Below are 23,549 nucleotides of genomic sequence, written 5' to 3'. Positions count from 1 at the left end.
GGCAGGCAGATTCTTAACCACTGCGCTACCAGGGAAGCCCCTCCCGCAGCATTTTGAATATCTCATTTTAGTGTATTTTGGCCGTCATTACTTCTATAAGAAGTTGGCCTTAGTGCTTAATGAAATCCCTATATGTGATGCTTTGTTTTCTCTTGCTACTTTCAAGATTCTCTCTTTACCTCTGGCTTTTATCATTTTGACCACAACGTGCCTGGGTGAAATGCTCTTTGTGTTTATCCTACTTGAGATTCACTGCAGTTCTTGGACCCAAAAGTTAAAATGTTTCACCAAATTTGACAAGATTTCAGCCATTTTTTTCCCTACATTTTTTCCCTGACCCTTTCTTTTTCTTCTCACCTTCTAAAGCTTCACTTACACACTTATTGAAACAGTTAATATTTTTCCACAAATCTGACATTCTCTCCATTTTCAGATTTTTTTTCTCTGTTCTTTGGATTGGTTAATTTCTATTCATCATTCTTCAAGTTCAACATTTTTTTTCTTCTGTCACCTCAAATATGAGGTTTTAGTAATCTAGTGAATTTTTCTTTTGTTACTGTACTTTTCAGCTCTGTAATTACCAACTGGTTCTTTCTCTGAAGTTTCCAATTTGTTGAGATTTGCTATTAGTTCACTCAAGAGGTTTTCTGTTTTAATTCTTTGCCATATTTATAATTAGCTACTTCAACATCTTTGTCTCCTAATTTAATATTTGTGCTTACTCAGCACCTATTTATTGAGTCGTGCTTTTTCCTTGAGTATGAGTCACTCCTTTTTCTTTCTCTGCATGGCTAATAATTTCTGTAAGAAAGTAGGACATTGTATGTAATACATTGTACCAATTCTGGATTTTGTTTTGTCCTTTTTTTTTTAAATTTATTTTTATTTATTTATTTTTGGCTGTGTTGGGTCTTCATTGCTGCACACGGGCTTTCTCTAGCTGTGTCAAGTGGGGGCTACTGTTCGTTGCGGCGCACGGGCTTCTCATTGCAGTGGCTTCTCTTGTTGCAGAGCACAGGCTCTAGGGTGTGTGGGCTTCAATAGCTGTGGCATGCGGGCTCAGTAGCTGTGGCTCGTGGGCTCTAGAGTGCAGGCTCAGTAGTTACGGTGCACGGGCTTAGGTGCTCCATGGCATGTGGGATGGTCCTGGACTAGGGCTCGAACCTGTGTCCGAACCCGTGTCCCCTTCACTGGCAGGCAGATTCTTAACCACTGGGCCACCAGGGAAGTCCCTTGCTTTGTCCTTTTAAGGGTAATTGGTTTATAGGTCAATTACCAAGCTTGGACTTAAACCGGGAAATATGTCTTCCCACAGTGTGTAGTCACTAATGTCTCTGCTCAGTTCTGTTTTGTTTAGCCTGACTCCCTAGAGAGCATTCACTATCTCTGCACAGTTTGGTCGACCGCAGATTTGGGGAGAGGTTCTGCTCAAATGCCTCAAGCCATTAAGGCTTCCATCTTCTGCTGCCCAAGTTGTGTGTGAATTGAGGAATGCAATCAAAGGCACAGCAAATTTTCTGGTCTCCCCAAGCTTTCAATTCTTATTGGACTCCCTGGCATCTACTGTATGCACGTATAGTTTTGCAATCAGCCAGAGCTGGGTTAAGAAGTTATCAGCTCAGCCCCTCCACGGCCCTCTTGCTTCCAAAATATCCCTCTTAAATTTCTTTCTCCTTTGCCTACCCTGAACCAAACCTACCACCTATAGATAATAAAGCTGTGTTTTTTTTTCCTGCCCAAGTCTGGGGGGGCGTGTGAAGTATGTCAATGATCCCAAGCAATAAAAGGTCACAAATTTGCCATTCTAACCCAAGGCAGTAGCAGTTTTTGATAACTACACCTCTCAAATCATTGCTTCATTTTGGTTATTTTCTAGCAGCTGTTCTTCTGAACTTGTACAGTTCGGTACTTGTTTCCTACAGAGTAGAACTATCCATTCTCTTTATGCCACCATTTTTGGGATTAGAGTCCTACTAATTTACTTTTAGAGTAGATGTGGATATAGCTCTCTTACATCACCCCACACACATATTCACATACAATGACCTCCTAATATACTTATATATTACATCATAAAGATTTTTGGTTAAATTGATAATCAGTGTTCACATTATTGTGACCATAATGATACCATGGAAGTGCTTCCTTTTTTGTTCAATCTTCTGTTTTCCTGCAGCACGTAACTGCTTTCTTTTTTCGTGTGTTTAGTTTTTCCAAACACCTTTAGTTAATTCTTCCCATATGATGAAATGGCTTGTCTCAAGATTATTTGTTACATGTAGTCAAACAACTCAACAAATTTACCAGTTTCAGTGTATAACTGAAAAGGTCTTTATTACAGTTTCTCTCCCCTTGCTTCAATCCAGGCTGTAATGCCTGCTGTACATCCCTCACCCTGGGACTTCCTTACCTCATTCTCCTGTGTTGGACAGTCTGTTTCCCCAAATCCCACACTTTCTCTTTTGAGGTTAGATTCCTAGTTTTGGTGATGCATACCCTATGGTAGATTCCTAAGGAAAATGGAACTTTGAGGTCCATGTTTTGAGACCCTGTATTTCCAAATATGTATTTATAATCTTCATACCTGACTGACAGTTGGACTGTCTATTGAATTATTCTGGGTTGAACATCTTTTTCCTTCTAAATTATGAGGGCATTCTTCATTGTCTTCTAGCTATTAAGAAGTTCAGCACCATTGTAATTCCTAATCCTTTGTACATTACCTGCTTTTTTTCTCTCTAGAAACTTCACCCTTGGCGTTTGGAAATCACTCAATTACGCGGCTTTAAGTAGCTTCCCTGTCACCCCTCCATTAATTATATGAGACACTTAGTGGGCTCTTTCAGTTGAGAAACTTAAGCCCTAGCTCTGGGAAATACCTTTTTAATGTGTTTTTGGTATTTCTGTTCTTTGATAATTTCCCCCACCCTGTTGTCTCTATTCTCTCTTTCTAGAATTTCTCCTAGCTAGATGTTGGATGCCCTAAAAGGCTCAATTCATTCACTCATTCAACAAATATTTACTGGGTACCCACTATGTGCCAGATATTGGTCTAAGTGCTGTGGTTATCATGATAAATGAGTTGGACAATATTCCTATCCTCAGGAAACTTACATGATCTTTTTTTTGAAATTTCCTTTCCAATTTTCAACCTCTGTCTTTTGGTCCTGATTTCTGAAATAGTTCCTTAATTTCATTTTCCAGTCCTTTGGCTAGTTTTTTCAAGCTATTACATCTTTAATTCGACATTCTCCGAATTATAGAGATAATATTATTTCATTTCTCCAAGGACATTTATTATGGTTTTTTAAAAGATTTTCTTCTGTTTTATACATAATTTGTTTCTCCTCAATGCGTCTACTCTGTTTACTTGATTATTTATTTGCTTTGGACTCTTTTTAATATTTACTGATTCTCAGCAATCTATTCAGATTTAAGTGTAAGGCAGTAAAATGCTGAGAGGGAGCTCTTGTGTGTAGATATAAGGCTTGTTGAGAGCAGGATGGCTGAATATAAGCTCATTTTTTCGTTGTTACATGACCCCTGAGAATCAGTGTCTGCAGATCTTTTCTCTGGTTAGTACACTTCCATTCCCTTATTCCAAGAAAGGCTGCTCCAATCTCCTACCTTGAGAGCATAAGCAAGTTGCAAGTGGAGAAAGAGTCTTAGGAATCTTATGGCTCCACATACAAACTTTGCATTAATCATCCTGCTTTCAGTCCCTTGTCCCTCTTACCTGCTACCTCTAAACTCTGGCCAGTTCTGGGGATCTACAGTGAGAACTGGCTCACTCCTTAACTAAATGGTCTTCTGCAGACACCAAGGTTGCAGCTTCCTCCACACTGCCAAGTGTGTTCCTACCCGTCTCAGCTCTACAGCTTCCAAAAGAAGTTTGCTTACACCTCTAGTTTACATCACTGTTGCCTCCTCCCCATTTCTCTTTGTCTCTGTGGATGTCCTTTTTTTTTATTCCTTAACTGACATTTTAACTGGGCTTCAGAGAGGAGAGAAAAGCATGAAAAAAATCAATTCACCCTTATTTCAACCGGAAGCCTTAAGATTTTCTAAGTCATTGCTTAAGGGACTTGTTTTCATTCTCCAAAAATGACATTGAGGGCGGCATCCTTTACTACTACTCATTCTTCCTTTTCTGTTCTCTCAGAGCAAGTTATGAGACTCTGATGATCTTAAAAAACAAACCAAAAAAATGCCACCATCTGCCTTCCCTTGAGTACAATAGTTTCACTTAACTCACATCTTCTAATTAATTCTATTAAAAACCATTATTCTTCACCCACAAAGCTAACACAGCATGTTGTAGCTCTCTAGACATTTTCAAACCATATCTTTAAAGAGTGATGCATTTTAATTAACAGGATTTCATTATTATATTGGAAAGTCGTATAACATAGGCTTTATGTAAAATATAATTAACACTATTGGAAAAAAGAACAAGGAAGAGAGTATAAAACTCAAAATGTTTCAACAGGTTCTCTGCACCCCCAACCTCCAAGCCTCAAAACACAGCCCTGAGGCACACAACAGCCAGCATCTCCTCCATCATCTCTGGCAACCAATTCTTCTGAATGAGGAGCTGTATTAAGAGAAAAGCTCCAATCTTCTTTAAGATAGACCCAAGTACAAGCTTTATACTATTGCTTTATATCTACAAAGAAGATATGAAATACTGAAAATGACCCGACTTCTTAATGCTTAAAACTCAGTACTATGTACTTACAAAGGTCAAAATACACAAACTTCTTAGCATACTGGATGATATATTAGTTGATTTCTATTTTTAAAAGCATCAATTCTACAACATGTATTAGTCATCTATCTTTCCTATATATTTCCTATAAAAATCTCCTTCTACTGTTTTTTTTTTTTTTAACAAGAAGGCAATCATTTTGGCTTTTTTATTATGAAATTCTTACCTGATGACACAGTCTCTCCCAACATTACCTTGCAACGCTTACAAATTACTTTGGTATTTGCCTTTGGTTTCTGTAGAACAGAAAAATGTCATTTAAATGTCATTCAGCTTTTCTTAAAAGGAATATATAATTTTAACATGGTCTCTAGAGTATACATTGAACTTTACATTTTATTTTGCCATCTACTAAATACTGGGAATACATTTAGCTTGTATGCATAATTCACGTGCACAGAGATCACTTTTTCCAAGTCTAAACACAAAATGAACAGAATGATTTTTCCAAACTAGTCAGCTCCTGATAATCTACACGTTGCCAAGTAATCTGAACAAGAAGCATCTTACATTTCTAAAAAGCACCTCCAAACATCATTTAGAATAGGCAGATGGTGGGCAACAAAGGTAGAGAGGGTAGGTGATTTGCCCCAACTCATGTGTCTAGAAAACAGAAGAATTAGAACTTGAACCTATATTATTATTATTATTATTATTATTTTTTTTTTTTTGCGGTTCGCGGGCCTCTCACTGCTTCGGCCCCTCCCGTTGCGGAGCACAGGCTCCGGACGCGCAGGCTCAGCGGCCATGGCTCACGGGCCCAGCCGCTCCGCGGCATGTGGGATCTTCCCGGACCGGGGCACGAACCCGTGTCCCCCGCATCGGCAGGCGGACTCTCAACCACTGCTCCACCAGGGAAGCCCGAACCTATATTATTTTGACTCCTAGTCCAGTGCAACTTATGTAAAAGTAATCTATAATTCATAATCACCACTGGAAGTTAAAAATACCTAACCCATTCATATAATTCTATTTTTCCATTTAAGATATGCTTTGTACCTGGAAAGATAGTATTCTGGAACAAATTCCTGAAACACTGTTAAACTTTGAAAATCCAACTTTATCATTGGGGATACAGATTAAAACAGCTAGCAGTCACCTAATTATTAAGAAAACAAAAGACTAATCTTTTAGACATACAGAACAGAGGTTGGCAGGGGTGGGCAAAAATGAGTGAAGGTGGTCGAAGGGTACAAACTAATTATAAAATAAGCCATGGGGATGTAATGTACAGTATGGCAACTATAGTTAACCATACTGTATTGCATACTTGAGAGTTGCCTTAGTAAATCTTACAAGTTCTCATCACAAGAAAAAAAAGTTCTGTAACTAAGTACAGTGATGGATGTTAACTAAACTTATTGTCATGATCATTTTGAAGTACATACAAATACTGAATCGCTATGTTATATACCTAAAAGTAGTAAAATGTCAATTACACCTTAATAAAAAAAATCTTACTGACTTATAGTTTGTTATAAGAGATGATATTATAATTAATATCATGGTGGTTAAGAGCCTGGAGTCTGGGGCCAGACTTCCTAAGTTCAAATCCCAGCTCTGTTACTTACTAGACGTGTGACCATGGGCAAGTTAATTAACCTGCTTTGGTGTCTTCATCTGTAAGATGAAATCGACAGTAGTGTTAACTCATAGAGCTGTTTGTTAGGATCTAAAACGGAGTGCTGTAAAACACTGTCCCTGGCACATGGGTAACCGCTAGGCAGATGTTACGTAAATAAAATACACTTTTGGCACACGTCACTCAAGAAATGGGCAGAAAACCCATACCTTCCCACAAAGGGATAGATTTTTTTGTCTGGATGTGCTGCGAGTAACTAATAGAGCTGATATTTAAATCCAGGTCCCTTTGATGCTAGAGCTTATGTTTCCTAAGCACTATGCCAAGTGTTTTCCAAACTAATTCACAGAATCAATTCAGTGGGTGACACCCTGAATTTTTAAAGAAATACGAAATAGAATGGAACAGAAAATATCACTGTGCTTCAAACATAGGGTAAGTAGTTCTTTAAGAAACATCTACTTGAGGTGCATCTGTGTCTCTGTGTGTGCATTATCAGATCTTAATGTAAAAAAAATTATTATACAGTTCTTACTTTAGTTAGAGGTCAAAAAAAAAAAAAAAGTCAAAAGCCACAGACATAGAAACCAAGGCAGGTGCCAATGTGTTTAGGCCCAGGCAAGGTTACAGGAAGACGACAGCTTAGAAACCAAGCATGCTCAACTGCAAAGTTTCACATTTTGGCAGTTCCATGCTTTCTTACAATAAAAGCTATCTGTATGGCTCCAATTGGAGTGTCTAAAGTGTCTAAGTGTCCAAGTGTCTAAAGACACTTTTTAAAGGATCCTATTTCGTACAAGTTAAATCAGACCATCCTCATTAAATCTTACCAAATACTAAGGGCTTTACTAAAAACTAATACAGGTTATTGGAGTAGTAATGCTTAAGAAGAAGGGGTTTTTCTATTCGAAGCAAAAAATTTTTTGTCAGGTGCTGTTATGTATTTCATTTATCATTGCTCTTATAGCACATTTTGCGTTGTCTTTCAATGAAGCAGAAAAAGTGGGTTTTGTTGGTTGGTTTTTAAAATAAAATTCTACCTTTTCAACACATGTGTAATTGGGATTTTAAAATCTGATCAATAAAAAAATAAATTACCTCAAACAACCAAATGTGTGAATTTTGATTCAAACAAATTTTAATGACATCAGAAGATACTTCTAATAAAATTTGTAAAATGTGTATATGGCCTGGTATTGTACCATCGAGTGTTCATTTTGTCTGGTGTGAAAATGACACTGTGTTCATGTGAAAAAGAACAATCCATATGGGTGAAATGATATAATGTCTGGGATTAGCTTTAAAGCACTTCAACGAAAAACTAAAAATAAAATGGGCAGATGAAGCATACTTTATGAATCAAGATGACTGTTATACGGAAGTTCATAATTCGATTTTTTACGTTTGGGAATGTTTACAAAGTTCAACACGTTATTCTAAGAAAAAAAAAAAAGAGAGACCCTCATGGATTTAACAAGACAAACAAATAACGAAAAAAAAGGTAAAACTGTTAGTCATACTTGCCAGCTAAAATACCAATGTTCAATTTCATTTGTTCTTTAAAATATAGGTTGAAGTCATCAGTGTGGCTATACTTTCGTCTAGAATAATAATATGAATCTTATAAAAGACTGAGGTGCCACCTTTATCAACCTGTTGTAAGACGCAAAATTTTTATTATGGTGAAATGAAAAATATTGTGAAATAACAAATATTCAATAGATGTCTTTTGAAAAGCAAAGATATATATTGTCACGTTCACAGAGGCACAAACAACAGACTGTACACATACGGGGTTATTCAGGGAAAGGAATAAGTGTTGGACTTTGTTTATGCTGTTTTTCTGTCATTTATGAATATTTTAGTTCAAGAGATATGCTTTGGAGTAATTAATTGTCAAATACTCCTTAAGCAGAATTAAATATACATTTCTCATGGTGAGGTGAGTTATCTCTTAAAATCCTTTTCCACAATTAAAATAGATTTTTAAAATCTCTCACAAGCAGAGGCAGAAATTACTCCTACCAAACACTCAGAATACACACAGAATGCACCATTAATGTCTGATAAGCTAAACAGTCTTGACCTTTTAAATTAACATATTACAATGCTTTTAATTCTGGTAAAGAGAAACTCTGCTTTGCAGTGCATTTTTCTCGACCTATGCTTAAAGGAAATAATAAAGTGAATCGCGCAAAGCAGCAGCCTAGCAGTGTAGGGACTCTACAGAGCAAACATGAAAGACAGACATTGTTGTGGACTAATTAAATCAATATATCTGCGACACGGCACCGCTGCTCAGAGAGGTGAATCAGCCTCCTGTCCTCGTTTTTATTTTCCTTTGTGTTGCTTCCATTTCTAAGGACCCTTGATATTGTCTCGCCAAAAAAATGTTTCCCAAGAGATACCATTAGGATGCTGTGTCACCGTGTGACATTTCAAAACCCTGCTAGATGGCTAGACTGTGTGATATGAGAAACAGGTTTTCAATAGCACAGAGAAGCCTTGTTCCCACAAGACCCTTGAGAGTACTGCTTAAGGAGTCCCTCCAAATTTACGTTACTATTTTGGTCACAGGTATATTCTTTCAACTGCAGTAATATGCAATTAAAGTGAAACTTTCATCTAGGCTACCTTGAAAACAAGCTTGTTAACAGCAGCTTGTCATGATGGTAATTTCCCACAGTCTCCTTGTTACTTAAAAAACTGTAATGTCTCAGTATGAAGGGTCTTCCTTTAACACGTGGGATGGCCACGCACAATTAAGAGGAATTATTATAAATGGCATCATATAATTGATAAAGACATAAACGTGAGGAATCTACTTCCATACAGAATGCAGAGTTCATCTGAAAGAAGGAAACTCATGGTTTTTCTTATTTAATCTTTCCCAGATTAAATAAGAAAAATTTACAAGTTCTCATCACAAGAAAAAAAAGTCTTCTCGTATCTTCCAAACATTTTAAAAATTTATAGCTTAATCATAAAAATGAAAGTCAAAATACATAAAACATAAAGTACTAGTGTAGAAATTTAGATTAAAATATAATTTTAGGGCTTCCCTGGTGGCACAGTGGTTGAGAGTCCACCTGCCGATGCAGGGGACGCGGGTTCGTGCCCCGGTCCGGGAAGATCCCACGTGCCGCGGAGCGGCTGGGCCCGTGAGCCATGGCCGCTGAGCCTGCGCGTCCGGAGCCTGTGCTCCGCAACGGGAGAGGCCACAACGGTGAGAGGTCCGCGTACCGCAAAAAAATATATATATATATATATATGTATATATATATATATATATATAATTTTACTTTAACCATATTAAATATACCTATACCATAGATTTATATTATGTGCTTACCATTTATCTTTTAAAAATATAGAAGGTTATAGCACTAGAATTTGGGGGGAGATTCTTATACATATTTATATATACACATTAGAATATATACATACATTTTATCTAATATATATTATCTAATACACACACACATATACACACTGAAAAGCAGTGGAGATCAAAGGAAATATGAATGGTTATGATTTTACTAAAGGTAAAGATACATACAGAGAAAGAGTTGGGGGAGAGGAGGACAGCTAGAGACAGTAAAGTACTATAATTTTAAATAAACCTAAAGGTAAAGGGATTTGTGTTTATGGTGAAAGATGAGATACTTACATAATTTAAACAGATAACAGCTTAACCTCGATATTTGACAAACCTCCTTAATCTCCCGCAAATTAGAAAATAGTTCCATAAACTAGCTGACAACCTAAGGGCTGCGGACTGCTGCGTGTTTCCTAGAGTGGCTCAGTTCTCATTACAAAAATTAAATGAGTTCTAAATGAAATTTAACACACAATGCTTTTGTTCCTACCAATAATCAGATGTTAAAATGAAGGTTCTCTGGCAATGATTTTCTTAACTTTTTAAATCACATCAGTATTGACTTGCCATCCAGGGAATGATTTCTCACAAGGGCCAAGTCAATGGCACTGACTTTCTTTTAAAATAAGGTAAACCACCTGTTCTCCGCAGTGAGAGGAAAGGGCCTTCCCCCTCCAGCAACTTTGAGCTCAGGAGCTGCCTGACCTCGCTCGTTAAGCATCAACTTGGAACCTGCAGCCAGAGCTTTATTTCCGCGCTTGGGCTCCTCCAGTCCCCCTTTTGCCTTGATGGCATCTGACTGTATGACACCAGCAGAAGTCTAGACTATGGGCAGATACAGGAAAATACCTGGACCTATCAGGACAGTATGTATCCTGAAGGCAAAGAACCCATTTAACGTAAATCAGACTGTGGGGATAAAATGTACGTGGATTATGGAATATTGTCCTAAAAGCAAGGAAGGAGGGCATTTTGGTTTGTAAAACGGTAACACTCCCAAGTCTACGCGGGAAGAAGTCCTCTTCCCCTTCTTCCTCCCGCCACCTCCCCCCCCCCACCCCAGCCGTGGCTGTTTTGGTTTAAGGCCGCCACATGCTTTTTCCATTACAAAAGAGCAGAGCTGGATGATTAAGGCAACTGAAAATCATGGATTTTGGTCTTTAGAACTGTCTGTCACATGCCCTGAATGAAGGAAAGACTGGAGAAAGCAGTTTCTAAACCGACCTCTAAATGAGCATTTAATTTGAAAGATATATTACCATTTTTAAATGGTTCTCGGGAGAAAGACAGCGCGTCTCCACTGGGGCTACTTCAGGTCTCGGCTGCTGTAAATCACGTCTTAAATTCACCAAGAAGAAACAGTCTCCAGTGAAACAGTCATTCTCTTGTGGATGAAGTGGCTTATTAGCAAAGGGGTTGGGGTGACAGCACCACTCGTCAACCAGAGCACCCCAGTTTTCGTGTGGCAGGGGGAGCACCCTGAGGAGCTTCCTAGTGGAGAGAGGAAAACAATGTTTTACAGGACAAAATGGAACTGTGACATGCTCTTAATTAAATCAGCACAAAGGATGAGAGAAACTCACTAACCACATTACTTGCAGTGTTATTTTTTCCCCCATGGCACCAGTAACATATACTCACTATAGACAATTTTGAAAACGCAGGGAGGTATAGAGCAAATAAAAACCATCCTTGGATAGACCTAGAGATTGTCATACAGAGTGAAGTAAGTCAGACTTACTCACTTATTCCTAAGACAAATATATGATATCGCTTATATGTGGAATCTTAAAAAAAAGGTCACAGGGCTTCCCTGGTGGCGCAGTGGTTGAGAGTCTGCCTGCCGATGCAGGGGACACGGGTTCGTGCACCGGTCCGGGAAGATCCCACATGCCGTGGAGCGGCTGGGCCCGTGAGCCATGGCCGCTGAGCCTGCGCGTCTGGAGCCTGTGCTCCGCAACGGGAGAGGCCACAGCAGTGAGAGGCCTGCGTACCGGAAAAAAAATTAAATAAATAAATAAATTTTAAAAAGGGCACAAATGAACTTATTTACAAAACAGAAGTAGATGTAGAAAACAAACTTATGGTTATCATAAGGTGGGGGAGGGATAAATTGGGAGACTAGGACTGACATACACACACTACTACATATAAAACAGATAACTAATAAGGACCTACTGTATAGCACAGGGAACTCCACTCAATACTCTGTAATGGCCTATATGGGAAAAGATTCTAAAAAAAGAGTGGATATATGTATATGTATAACTGATTCACCTTGCTGTACACCTGAAACTAACACAACACTGTAAATCAACTATACTCCAATAAAATTTTTTTAAAAAATCCTTTCTTTACCACCCAAGGTCAGGTAGCTATTTTTTTACATGACTGTATTTCTTTGCCAGCCTTTCAAGAGAGACAGCTGTACACAGGCACACAGTCTGGGATCAGAGGAAATACACAAACTGTATCTTGCTTTCATTGTTTTATTTATCTATGTCATGATACTTAATGACTCCATTCTATTCCATAGGTATGCCAAAACTTTTTAGGTCATTCCCTCACTGTTAGATATTTGGGTTTTGAGTATTTCATTATCAACAACCCTGTGATGAACAGTCCTAGAAAATTTGTATACAGATCTGATTATTTCCTTGGGAAAGAAATCTTGTAAGTGTGACATTACAAGCACAAATGATGCGCATTTTAAAAATTAATTAATTAATTTATTTTTGGCTGCGTTGGTTCTTCACTGGTTCTTTGTTGCTACGCGCGGGCTTTCTCTAGTTGTGGTGAGCAGGGGCTACTCTTCGTTGTGGTGCATGGGCTTCTCACCGCGGTGGCTTCTCTTGTTGCAGAGGACGGGCTCTAGGAGTGCGGGCTTCAGTAGCTGTGGCATGCGGGCTCAGTAGTTGTGGCGCATGGGCTTAGTTGCTCCACGGCACGTGGGATCCTCCCGGACCAGGGCTCGAACCCGTGTCCCCTGCATCGGCAGGCAGATTCGTAACCACTGCGCCACGAGGGAAGTCCCAATGTGCATCTTTTTAAAACTCAATTCCTATATTGACAAACTGCTTTCCAGAAAGGCTGTACCAATCTATAATTCTTCCACTTACTTTTTTCAGAATTGAATACTATCATTTTTCCATGTAATTGGTGAAAATGTTCTCAATACTGCTGTAACTGGCAATTCGTTAATTACCGGTGAGATTGAACTGGCTGTCATATTTATTCGCCACTGTGTTTCTTCTGTGAATTATGATCAATGGCCATTTTCCAGTGAGATGTTAGTATGTTCTTATAAAATTGTACAAGTATATTCTATATTAAGAATATCAGTCCTTTGTCTAAAATCTGTGACAAATATTTTTCCAGTGTTATTGCCTCTAATTTGATTAACGTGTCTTAAATTTCAAATCATCCAACCCTTTCTTCTGTGACTTCTCTCATTACTATTTTCTATAAACTTTCTATTTTGGTGTAATTTTACGTTTACAGAAAAGTTACAAAGGTGGTACAGATAGTTCTCATATATACTTCACCCAGCTTTCCCTAATGTTAACATCTTACATAACCAGTGGGGATTTGTCAAAACTACTTTCCACTAAAGTCCTCTTTTTCTATTCCAGGATCCAATTCACAACACACTGCATTTAGTCATCATGTTTCCCTCATCTCCTCTGCCCTGTGGCAGTCTTTCCTTGTTTTTCAGGACATTGAGGTTTTTGAAAAGCCCTGGCCAGGTATTTTACAGAATATCCCTCACTTGAGTTTGTCTGGTATTTTCTCAAGATTAGACTGAGACTATGGGTTTGGGGGATGTCCACCACTGAGGTGACTTCTCATCACACCAAACCCAGAGAAGACACTGTGTCAATATGACTTATTCCTGGGGATGTCAACCTTGATCACTCGGTTAAGGTGGCATCTGCAAGGTTCCTCCACTAGCAGAGCTCCTATTTCTGCCTTTGCACACTCTATTGTTTGGAAGTGAGTCATTAAATCCAGGCCACACTCAAGGGAAGAGAAATTAAGCTCCACTCTGTCATTATTATTTATGCTTAGAACATCCTTACAATTAAGTAGCCCCTTATATTTGCTCCCAGCTTTTGTTTCAATGGTTTCATTTTTTTCCTGTAGAAATATAGACACCTGAGACGTTTCCATGGTTTACCTCTATTTTAATCTAAATTGGGAAGATTTAATCTAAATTTACCTCTATTTTAATCTAAATTGGTCTAAGGGGAGAAGAAATGTGGGCAGGATGATGAGGATATTTCAAAATAATTTATCCCCCCCAAAAAAAAACAACCAGAATACAAACATGCTTCTGGTCTTCCTAATGCCTTTGAATCTCATGAAAGCTTAAAGCACCCTGAGTACTTGCTCACTTCTGCTCCAGTCGACTGGACCATTTGCCTGCTAAGGATCAACTGTATTTGATCACAGACCTGTGTATGCCACTTATGCATGTTTTTTTTAGTTACATAATTTAATCAAATACGTTAGTTTGTTACATGTTATTTTAGTTACATAATTTAATCAAACATGTAAACCAAGGATATATGAGTTGCTATTCCTCTGAAAACTAAACATTTCAGAGCAGAGGAAAGTCAGTTATTAAAAAACAAAATCACTGGTGGAATGTGGGAGATACAACTATAAAAAAAACTGAGGCGAGGGAAAAAGAATAAAAATCTAGAAGAATTCTGCCATCAGACTGCTTCAGTGTCTAACTTCTCATTCCACTTTAAAGAAACCTAAACTGGAAACTCTGGATAATGAATTTAGGATGGCATAAGTGAAGAACGCTAAGAGTCCACAGCAGCAGACTCATATTCAACAAAAAGATATTAGTTCCATACTAAAATACTAGTAGGTTAATGTACATTTGCCATGTTTTAAATGAAGATACTTAAGATGCAAATGTATCATTTTTAAATGATTCCCTCCCATGAACCCTTTTTCTTTGACTTCCCCAATCAACTCTGAGTCTCATAAAAGGGCAATTACAACATGGAAGAGGGTAGACATTTAATTTTAACTCCAGAGGACAGAAGTACGAACAAGAAAGGCTGATTTCAGTTTACTAGAAGCAAGAACATTCCCTTTTAAATTAGGAAATGCTGTACCACTAGCATCATTCAAATTGCTGAGTCTATGAAGAGATTAAGAATCGATTCTTTCAACATATACTTTCTAAAAGTCTACTACTAGGAGTCAGGCGTTCTGCTGACACAAAATATTAGTACATACAGTCCCTTTGTCAAGGTATTCACATTCTAGTGGGAAACATACATCTATGAACAAATACCAAAACCAGAATATAATAAATGCTCATAACAGAGCAGCAGTTCTAAATGCTTGGGAGTTGAGGGGGGAAAGGGAGGCGATGGCTCAGACCCCTTTGAAAATCCGATGAAAGTGTTAGCCCCTTTCTTCAAACATACATTCCCACCTGCATACAAAATCTGCATATTACTTTAGGGGATTCATGGACTCGCAAAACCAATCCATGAATTCAGGGCGACATGCACAAAGTGCTAGGGAAGTAGAGTGCCGCTGGACTTCAGAGAAGAGGTAACATCTGAGCAGACCTTTGAAGGATGAACAGGAGTTCTCCAGGCATTGAAAGGGACTAAGGGCATCACAGGTGTAGGAAACAATATGAAGACAGGCACCATATATGTTAACTTGCCACTGGAGTCCCAGTGTCAGGCACAGTGCCTGACTCATAGTGTAAGCTCTTAAATAAACGAGCGTTGATAACTATAACATGTGAGGCCCCTGGTTGGGTCTGCAGCATACTCGGATGGAAGGGTTAACAAATATTTTCCTTTGCTTGAGAATCCGACCTTCGGTTTAACCACCTAGACCTGTTACCCTGGAAGCCAGGTAGATGGTAGGCATTGATTACATTGCTAGGCAACACTGACTATGGTAAAAAGAATCCTTGATTGGTCTATTGCATCTGGACTAGGAAGACGTTTCAATGAGCTGTAAATATTAGATGAGGATGCCGTGCTTTAAACTTCCCTGAATGTAGGTCTTCGTGGGGAACACTAGAAACCATGCCAAAGGATTATCACAAGAGCTACTGGCTGTTTAGGGCATGAGGCTTCTTCTCAGGGTAGCTCCTGCACCTGCCAGATATGAATCTTGCACTTTGTACCTGGAACCGTGTCACATGGGGAGACAAGAGTCCCCAGAGGGGTATGTGACCTGTCATTTGCTTGAACTGCTGCAGGTCCTCTGCTGAGGGGAACTCCTGCCACTGCCCCGAAGGCGAGAAACGTGGCCAGTAGTAGTGTTGTGAGTCTGCACGTTTAGTTGAACTTAAGAAAACCTCAGGTGGGCACCACCCACACTTTATTCCATGTAATGCTTACTACAACTTTGTGAGATGAGAATTTCCATTCCCCTGTCACAGAGAAGGAAAGGGAGGCTCAGAAATGTTAAATAATCTCTACAAGTTCACAGAGTCAGAGCTGATGAAAAAAGGCAGGATCATAGCCCAGGTCTTCCAGACTCCAAACTAACTCTCTCCCTTGGAATATATTCCCTCTCCTGGTAACACAGAACGTCAGTAAAGGGGACAGGGAAGGTGGGATGGTACAGACGACATGGGGTGTGACACGTCAACCTAAGGGGCGGGAACCTGGTTCTACAGATAGTTGGAGAGCATCACAGAATTTAAGGTGCGGGAGTGATAGGTCGGATTTGAATTTTTAAAAAGATTAGGAGGAAGACAAACAAAGGTGCCTGTTTAGAGTAAGAGTTGGGCCTAAACAGGCTCCTAGATCTTCTCCATCACTAAGATTCTCTGTCCCTTGACATTCTGCACGTAGTGCCAATAAACAGATGCTCAATACAGTGTCAAAGGAAGCAATGTCAAAACCTCATACATGATCAGAAATGAAACTGCGCTGAGACTTAGAGAGATCTGGGAGCGTTGCTGCACATTCGCACACAACGTGATATTGCAGACTTAACTTGACCCTGTATCCCGGTGAATAAAAGCTATACTATACCCCATAGCTATCTACGTAAGACATCGAGCAAGAAAGAGCCTAATTCACAAGTCATTGCAAAGATAAAAGTGTTTTTACAGCCGAAAGAAATTTTCTGATGTTTTGAAAAAACATAAAACCTTTAAGAACAAAAGATGTATTTTAATCACAGTTCTCCTGAAAGTGTATCTATCGAAAACCCTGAAACTTTGATATGATCTACTTCCCAAGAGAACTTTCAAAAGAAAATAGATACCACATTTTTTTTCAAGGTAGTTTTTACGTAAAAACCTGCTGAAGCTCAGAGAAAGAGTGAAATGATTTCTTGAACATTCTCTCAGCTGAAGATTCTATGATGAACAGCAACACATGCTTTAAATTAATTAAAATGTTTTAGTTATTTTTAACGTATCTTAAGCATAAGCTTTGGGGGAAAAAAACTTAAAATGCACAATTTTATTTTATTTATTTTTTTAAACTTGGTCAATGAGTATAAACAATTTTTAGTCTTTTAGTTCATATTGCCAAATTGCCTTCAGAAAAAAAATGATCAATTTAAAGATCTACCACTAATGTTGAAGAGTATCCATTTTACTACATTTTAAAATGCACAACTTTAATAAATGTTATTGATTGATGGTGTTTATTTAAAACTTAAACACAGAAAAGAAAATGAAATGCCTTAACTTTAAAATCAACCTTTAATCAGTGATATTAACAACGGTAATACAGAGATTTCACATTGGATTAGAACCAAGTGGGCAATAAGAATTTTAAGAAAAAGATCAAATATCTAAAGCTCAAAATATAGCCACTAGAATATAGATAAGCTGGCATTATTATTTATTCCAAAAGTTTGTACAATGTTACCAATAATTCAGTGTGTGCCTATCCTCTCTTTTCACCTCTTTGTTCTCTTTCACAGAAAAGTGACTATTCATAGAAGTAGTTGTTTTCAGACTACGATAATAGCTGGTCTGTCAAATGGACCAACCAACTAGTTGGATATTCTGACATCTCTTACGTTTCCGTTAAGTCCATTCTGCTTGTTACCTGCTAGAGTTTCAATGCCCTCATAGTTGCTGGGCTGACACCCAGCTCTGCTGGTGCAGGTGGAACCGGGAGGGCCTTTCCAGAGACCTTGGGAGACCTCTCAAACGACTGAAAATCAGGCTGATGTTTCAAAGTCTGGCCAACTGATATAATTCAAGTCTGACATGAATTTATTTCTAAAAGACATAACAAATTCCAAACACAACGACCATTTAGCTGTTTCTGAGACTGATCACAACGAACTAAATTTTATTATTATTGTTGCTTGCTATTAGGGACTGTTAACAAGAGAATGATCAAAAATTGTATATGTTTGGACAATTTTTACAGAAAAACTCTGCTGAACTGGTAAGAATGCAAATTGGAGAATTTTATTGTAAAGAAACAAGGCATTATTTTCAAACAACCAAACAAATGGTTAGGAACCTGTGATTCTGAATGAAGGAAAAAAGACTGCTATAATTAGCAGATTTCATGCACCCCGGTGCTAGTAAGTATTAAAAGCCACTAATGAGTTTTAATAGGTTAAACAGTCTTCTGCACCTATAATTTGCTTGACAAGAATCTTTTTCATTAAAAAAAAAAAAGTAACAAGCATTAGTCTTGCACTATCCAAATAATCATGATTCGCAGAACTCAAGGTGCAACTTTTTGAGGTTGACTAAGCACAGAATTTTCATGCTGGCAGGACTCTTACAGGTCTACCTAATTGAACCTCCGAATTTTGCAGATGAGGAAACTGAGAATCAAAGTGACTTGTTCCCAGATAGAAAGGCTGGCCGGTAAGCAGATCTTAACTCGGCTCCATTGCTCCCAATACAAGAGCTCCTGCTAAGACAAACCACCATATTCCAAGATGCCTTCCTGAAAAGGACGCCGACAATGAGTTGATTACAGCACATACAAGCCTCCTTTGAAATACCTTTGGTTTTACTTTCTACTCAACAAGCACAGATGTCCTTACCACCTGCGTGGCACAGGTAACTGAGGGAGAAATGAGGAGACCACTGGGCTTGATGCAAACAGTCAGCATGACATCCTTCTGCAGACACAGGAGGAAGCATGTCTTTCCATCAAACAGAGAGCCACGGGGCCTGCTGCCTAAGAGTGAAATGGAAGCAAAGCCTTCCGTCGCCTACTAAGGATTTCTCCGCATTGCTCAAGAGGCCCCCAGGTGCCAGGCGCACATGTGTGATAGGCAAAGGCGTCCAGGGAAGCCTTGTGAAGTGAGCAAGGCCTAAGTCACGTCCACTGTGGACCTTCTCGCAAAGAAAAAGGGAGAGAGGGGGTCATTTCCCTGGCACCCCTCAAAAATAAGGAGCCCTGAATCAAAAAGGCCTGAAACACTGTACTAGATAATCTGCTAGCTTGCCAATAAGGCCAATTATGGAAAAGGGGGTGGAAGGAGGCTGTGGAACCAACTAAAAAGAGCTTGTCGAGTATTTACTGTTATATATGTTACAGCCTTAAAGGTAAGAGCGTTTATCCTCTTCACAAGTTAGGAAACTAGGCCATCTTAACATCTACATAAGAAGAAGCTGAGGTGACGTGGACAAAGTTCCCCAGCCCGTGACAGTAAAGCTGGAGTTCAAACCCAGGTCCCGTTCTCCCGCTCTGCCTCTCACCCCACGGCCTCCCGAAGGTCGGGATTCGGGAGAGCGCGTACAGCCTTCCAGTGTCAGCCTCTATGCCCTCCGAGCTCTCAAGTCCAGGGTCGTAAACAGGACTGACACCAAACAGAAGATGCAGTATCATCCAATGATGAACGAGCACATCCTTCAGTCCAAGCACACCAGGGAAGTCCGTTACTCTAGTAAACTCGCTCCTCTGTGACTTCCAGGTCTCTCGCTGTTGTAGAGGCATAAATGTTTCAGAAACTGCGTCTGAGAGTTAAACTAAAGCCAGAAATAGACTGAGAGAAGGAAAACTGTCCTGGTTAAACTCCAGGGTAACCTGGGATGCTCTGGACCTTCCAGGCTCAAGCGGGCCTATCCCTGACAGTGTGGCCTTAGGGAACCTGAGTGAGGACGTTCTCCCTCCCCTGCAGATTCAGAGTCACCCCGTGGCTTCCCCAAGATAATCACTCAGAGGGTGCCCTCCTCACAAGCCCCCCGCTTACACCAGCATAACTTTCCACGATCTCATCTACCCGGGATGCTGCCAGGAATCAGAGAGCAAGCAAGAGAGGCTGATGGGGCTTCCCTGGTGGCGCAGTGGTTGAGAGTCCGCCCGCCGATGCAGGGGACATGGGTTCGTGCCCCGGTCCGGGAAGATCCCACATGTCGCGGAGTGGCTGGGCCCATGAGCCATGGCCGCTGAGCCTGCGCATCCGGAGCCTGTGCTAAGCACCCTAACGTTTACTCGAGTCAACCCAGCAAGAATTTATAGAGAATGCACTCTTCCTCGGGCAGCGAGCCTGCTGCTGGGGGCGGTGATGAGGAAGATGGTGATAAGAGTAAGAATTACAACAGGAAATATCACATACTGAATGCTTACCAGTTACACTCATTCGCTCCTCCCCCAAACCCTATGGGGGTAGCTCTTATTGTTATCTATATTTTTGTAATAATAATAAAAAAAAATGAAGGCACAGAGTGGTTAAGTAACTTCCCCAGGGTCACAGCTAGTAACTGGTGGACACAAACACAGACAGGCTGGCTTCCGGGTCTGTACTACCAGCCACTACACAACGCTGCACCCTAAATACGAGTGAGGAGTAATATGCGTAGGACTATCCCGCACCCGAAGCCTACAGTTTAAGCGGGAAGACAGGCGAATAAACCTCCAAGGAGCACATAAACCAGCCCAGGGTTCAGGAAAGGCTCCCAGCAGAGAGCTGCTGAATCCCTCCATGGAGACCTGGAACACTGGAGGAGGAGGGGTCTCATGTAAGTCTCCAAGGAAACCCATCCAACAAACAGCTCGAAATTCTTCCTTTAAATATTGTCAACAGGGACTTCCCTGGTGGTGCAGTGGTTATGAATCTGCCTGCCAATGCAGAGAACACGGGTTCAAGCCCTGGTCTGGGAAGATCCCACATACCACGGAGCAACTAAGCCCATATGTCACAACTACTGAGCCCGCATGCCACAACTACTGAGCCTGCGTTCTGGAGCCTGTGAGCCACAACTACTGAAGCCTGTGCGCACCTAGAGCTCATGTTCCACAACAAGAGAAGCCATCTCAATGAGAAGCCCGCGCACTGCAACGAAGAGTAACCCTTGCTCGCCGCAACTAGAGAAAGCCTGTGAGCAGCAACAAAGACCCAACTCAGCCAAAAACAAATAAAGTAAAAAAAATATGGTTAACGATAATAAGGGTTTGCTCTGCCTTTCCAGCCTATGAGTGATTAGAAAATTCAGAGAGCAGGGTTTGTGCCCAGGAAACAAAGAGGCTGACAGGAGGAGAGGATGGAAAAATAATTAAAAGAGACAACATGGGGATACAAAGAATACAGCAAAGGGTCCTTCCCATCTCAATGGGGTAATCACAGCACACCTCGAAGGCAGGTTACAGCATTAACCTAAGCATCAAGAGAAGGTTGATTTGTGCTTTATATGCTGTTTTAATAAGCAGGGAAACCGGAAATGGATTTTAGAAAGGCACTAATAGAAATAGTTCAAGTACAAAATTGTGCTGCAAAAGCTTCTGTTATTTAGAAAATTCACTTAATGTGGCAGAAGTTTATTCACCAGGATGATGGCTAAAACGTGTGACAGATGCCGTGTCTGTTTTCAGAGGAGAGGGGCCTATCTCTACCGGCTATTCCACCAAGATAAGCCTTCCTCCCTCAAAGCCAGCATCCTATTGTTCCCCTTTGTCAGCTGGAGAAAATCTAGCTGCTCCGTGATTGCTGGAGCGTTTGGGGGCTGGTCTGGTTCAAAGTGACATTGAGTCTGTGGCTCTCATTTGAAGGCCACAGACTGCTCCCTTGGCAGTTCCTTCAAAAATTCTGATAGAAAAAGAGAAAAGCCATTGCCAGGCACAGGATGAACCAGTGTTGACTGTGTTCCTTACCTGTTCCTCATGATGATTTCACCGCAGGACTGGCAATAAAACGTGCAACATTCTTGGGCTTGGGAGCTTTGATTAAACACTGAGATCAGTTCTAGAGGAAATCAAGGAAACAGCAAATCTTAGCAGTTTGGGACAAATCTATTACCATACTTAAGAGTTTAAGAGCCGCAATAAATTACCACCAATAAGCACTGTTTATGATCTACCCAGAAGTACCCATTTAGTTAGTATTATCTGATGACTCAAACAGAAGCAAATATTGGGAAGCGTTTTCAAAAACAGATTTTGCTACATGTTTCAGAGTGAGGTATTGCCCTAAATGATCTGTGTCACATAGATAACTCGTTATTTCTCTCATTCTGCAAATACCAACATTAAGGATGAGAGAAAAGGAGCTATTTCCTCTGCTATGCTTAGGGACAGTTTTTCATCACTGTGACTGCTGGTAAACAGACTTCTTAAATTTAATTCGATTGAAACGAGGTTGATATCCGCTCTGGCATCCTACCAGTACGTACAAACAAAATCAATCTTGAAATTGGTCTTTATTGGGCAGGTCCCGGGGAATGAAACGGCTCCTAAGAAGAGTTCCATCTTCCAAGAGTGAAACTCAATTTCTGATTAAAGCTGTGGGAAAACATATATGTCCCATAGTATATGAAAGAGCAGTATAAGACAGTATGTTTCCTTAGTTTCCATTATTTCATTCATGAAGGAAACTTTCATTTCCAAAAAAGCCCGAAAAACAAAATCCAAACCTACAAAAATATTTGTCTATTAAAAAAAAGTCTGAAGAAATGAGGTTATATCCATTAGAATCAAGCAATTTGAATTTGGCTTATGTTACTTTATATTCTAAGATTAAAAAAAAATTGATGTGAGAAAAGTTTAAGCCTTAGAGTTAAAAATTCTTCTGTTTAATTTCTAGGACTGCCCTGTAGCACTAAAGTGAAACAAACAGTATTCTTTAGCTCTGAGCAGATAATAAGTAGACCTGGGTAAGACATCCAAAATGTTCTTTTCAGAACCAATAAACAAATTTTCAGTGACACACTGCCCTCTGCTGCTCACCCAGCATGATGCAGGCTCAGGTTCAAGTCAGAACCTTCTGATCCAGGGGCATCCTGGGAAGCGCTGCCACCTGGGGATGAATCCAATGCTGGTACTACATCAGATTTTACTGCAGCCAGTTCTGGGTCAAAGGTCACATCTGACCTATGCATTCAAAACAGTGTAACAATATGTCTACTGTAGTCCTTAAAAGAGCATTCTTATAGTTGAAAAGTCAACTTTGTAAAAACCCTGAAACACAGATTGAATGCTATAAATGTTAAGACTCGCTTCCTACCACAGATTTTGATTCCAGTTTACATCGGTATGCACCTATTTGATATTTATTCATTCGGCAAATATTTATTCACCACCTATTATGCGGAAAGCACGAAAGCAATTAAATACTGAGGAATCTATTTTGCATACCCCTTCATGCACTGCAGAACAGGGCTTTGAATGTTTTTCCTTTTCAGACTGTTGAGTAAAATATGTGTTAAAAATGTAAAGAAATTGGAGACCCATGAATGCCAACAACAGATGCAAACCAACACACAGCAATTTATTTTTTCCAACAGTTAAAACTAGACGGTAATGTTTGCTGATTTAAATTTTTAAAAATGGCTCAAGCTTTGCTATTTAACTGTTATAGAATATGGGTAGGCAACATACCAATTCTGTCTCTGG

General features: G+C 39.8%; 1 protein-coding gene across 4 annotated transcripts in view; it reads right to left on the bottom strand.

Moving 5' to 3' along the window:
• Positions 1–23,549, bottom strand: part of UBE3D (ubiquitin protein ligase E3D) — a 325,583-nt gene that overhangs the window by 290,525 nt on the left and 11,509 nt on the right. For all 4 annotated transcript variants that reach the window (XM_027091595.1, XM_027091600.1, XM_027091605.1 and 1 more), the window contains exons 3-5: positions 21,813–21,903; positions 10,989–11,220; positions 4,935–5,004 (exon numbers count right to left, since the gene is read on the bottom strand). In XM_027091595.1, the coding sequence (XP_026947396.1) occupies positions 4,935–5,004; positions 10,989–11,220; positions 21,813–21,903 (393 nt within the window). The remainder of the gene's footprint in view (positions 1–4,934; positions 5,005–10,988; positions 11,221–21,812; positions 21,904–23,549) is intronic.

This window comes from Aethalodelphis obliquidens, unplaced genomic scaffold, assembly GCF_003676395.1.
Source record: "Aethalodelphis obliquidens isolate GAN/ISIS:26980383/991018 unplaced genomic scaffold, ASM367639v1 scaffold3, whole genome shotgun sequence".
Lineage (NCBI taxonomy): Eukaryota > Metazoa > Chordata > Mammalia > Artiodactyla > Delphinidae > Aethalodelphis > Aethalodelphis obliquidens.
Note: the sequence above shows the minus strand (reverse complement) of the source record. Positions and strands in the feature narration are given on the sequence as shown.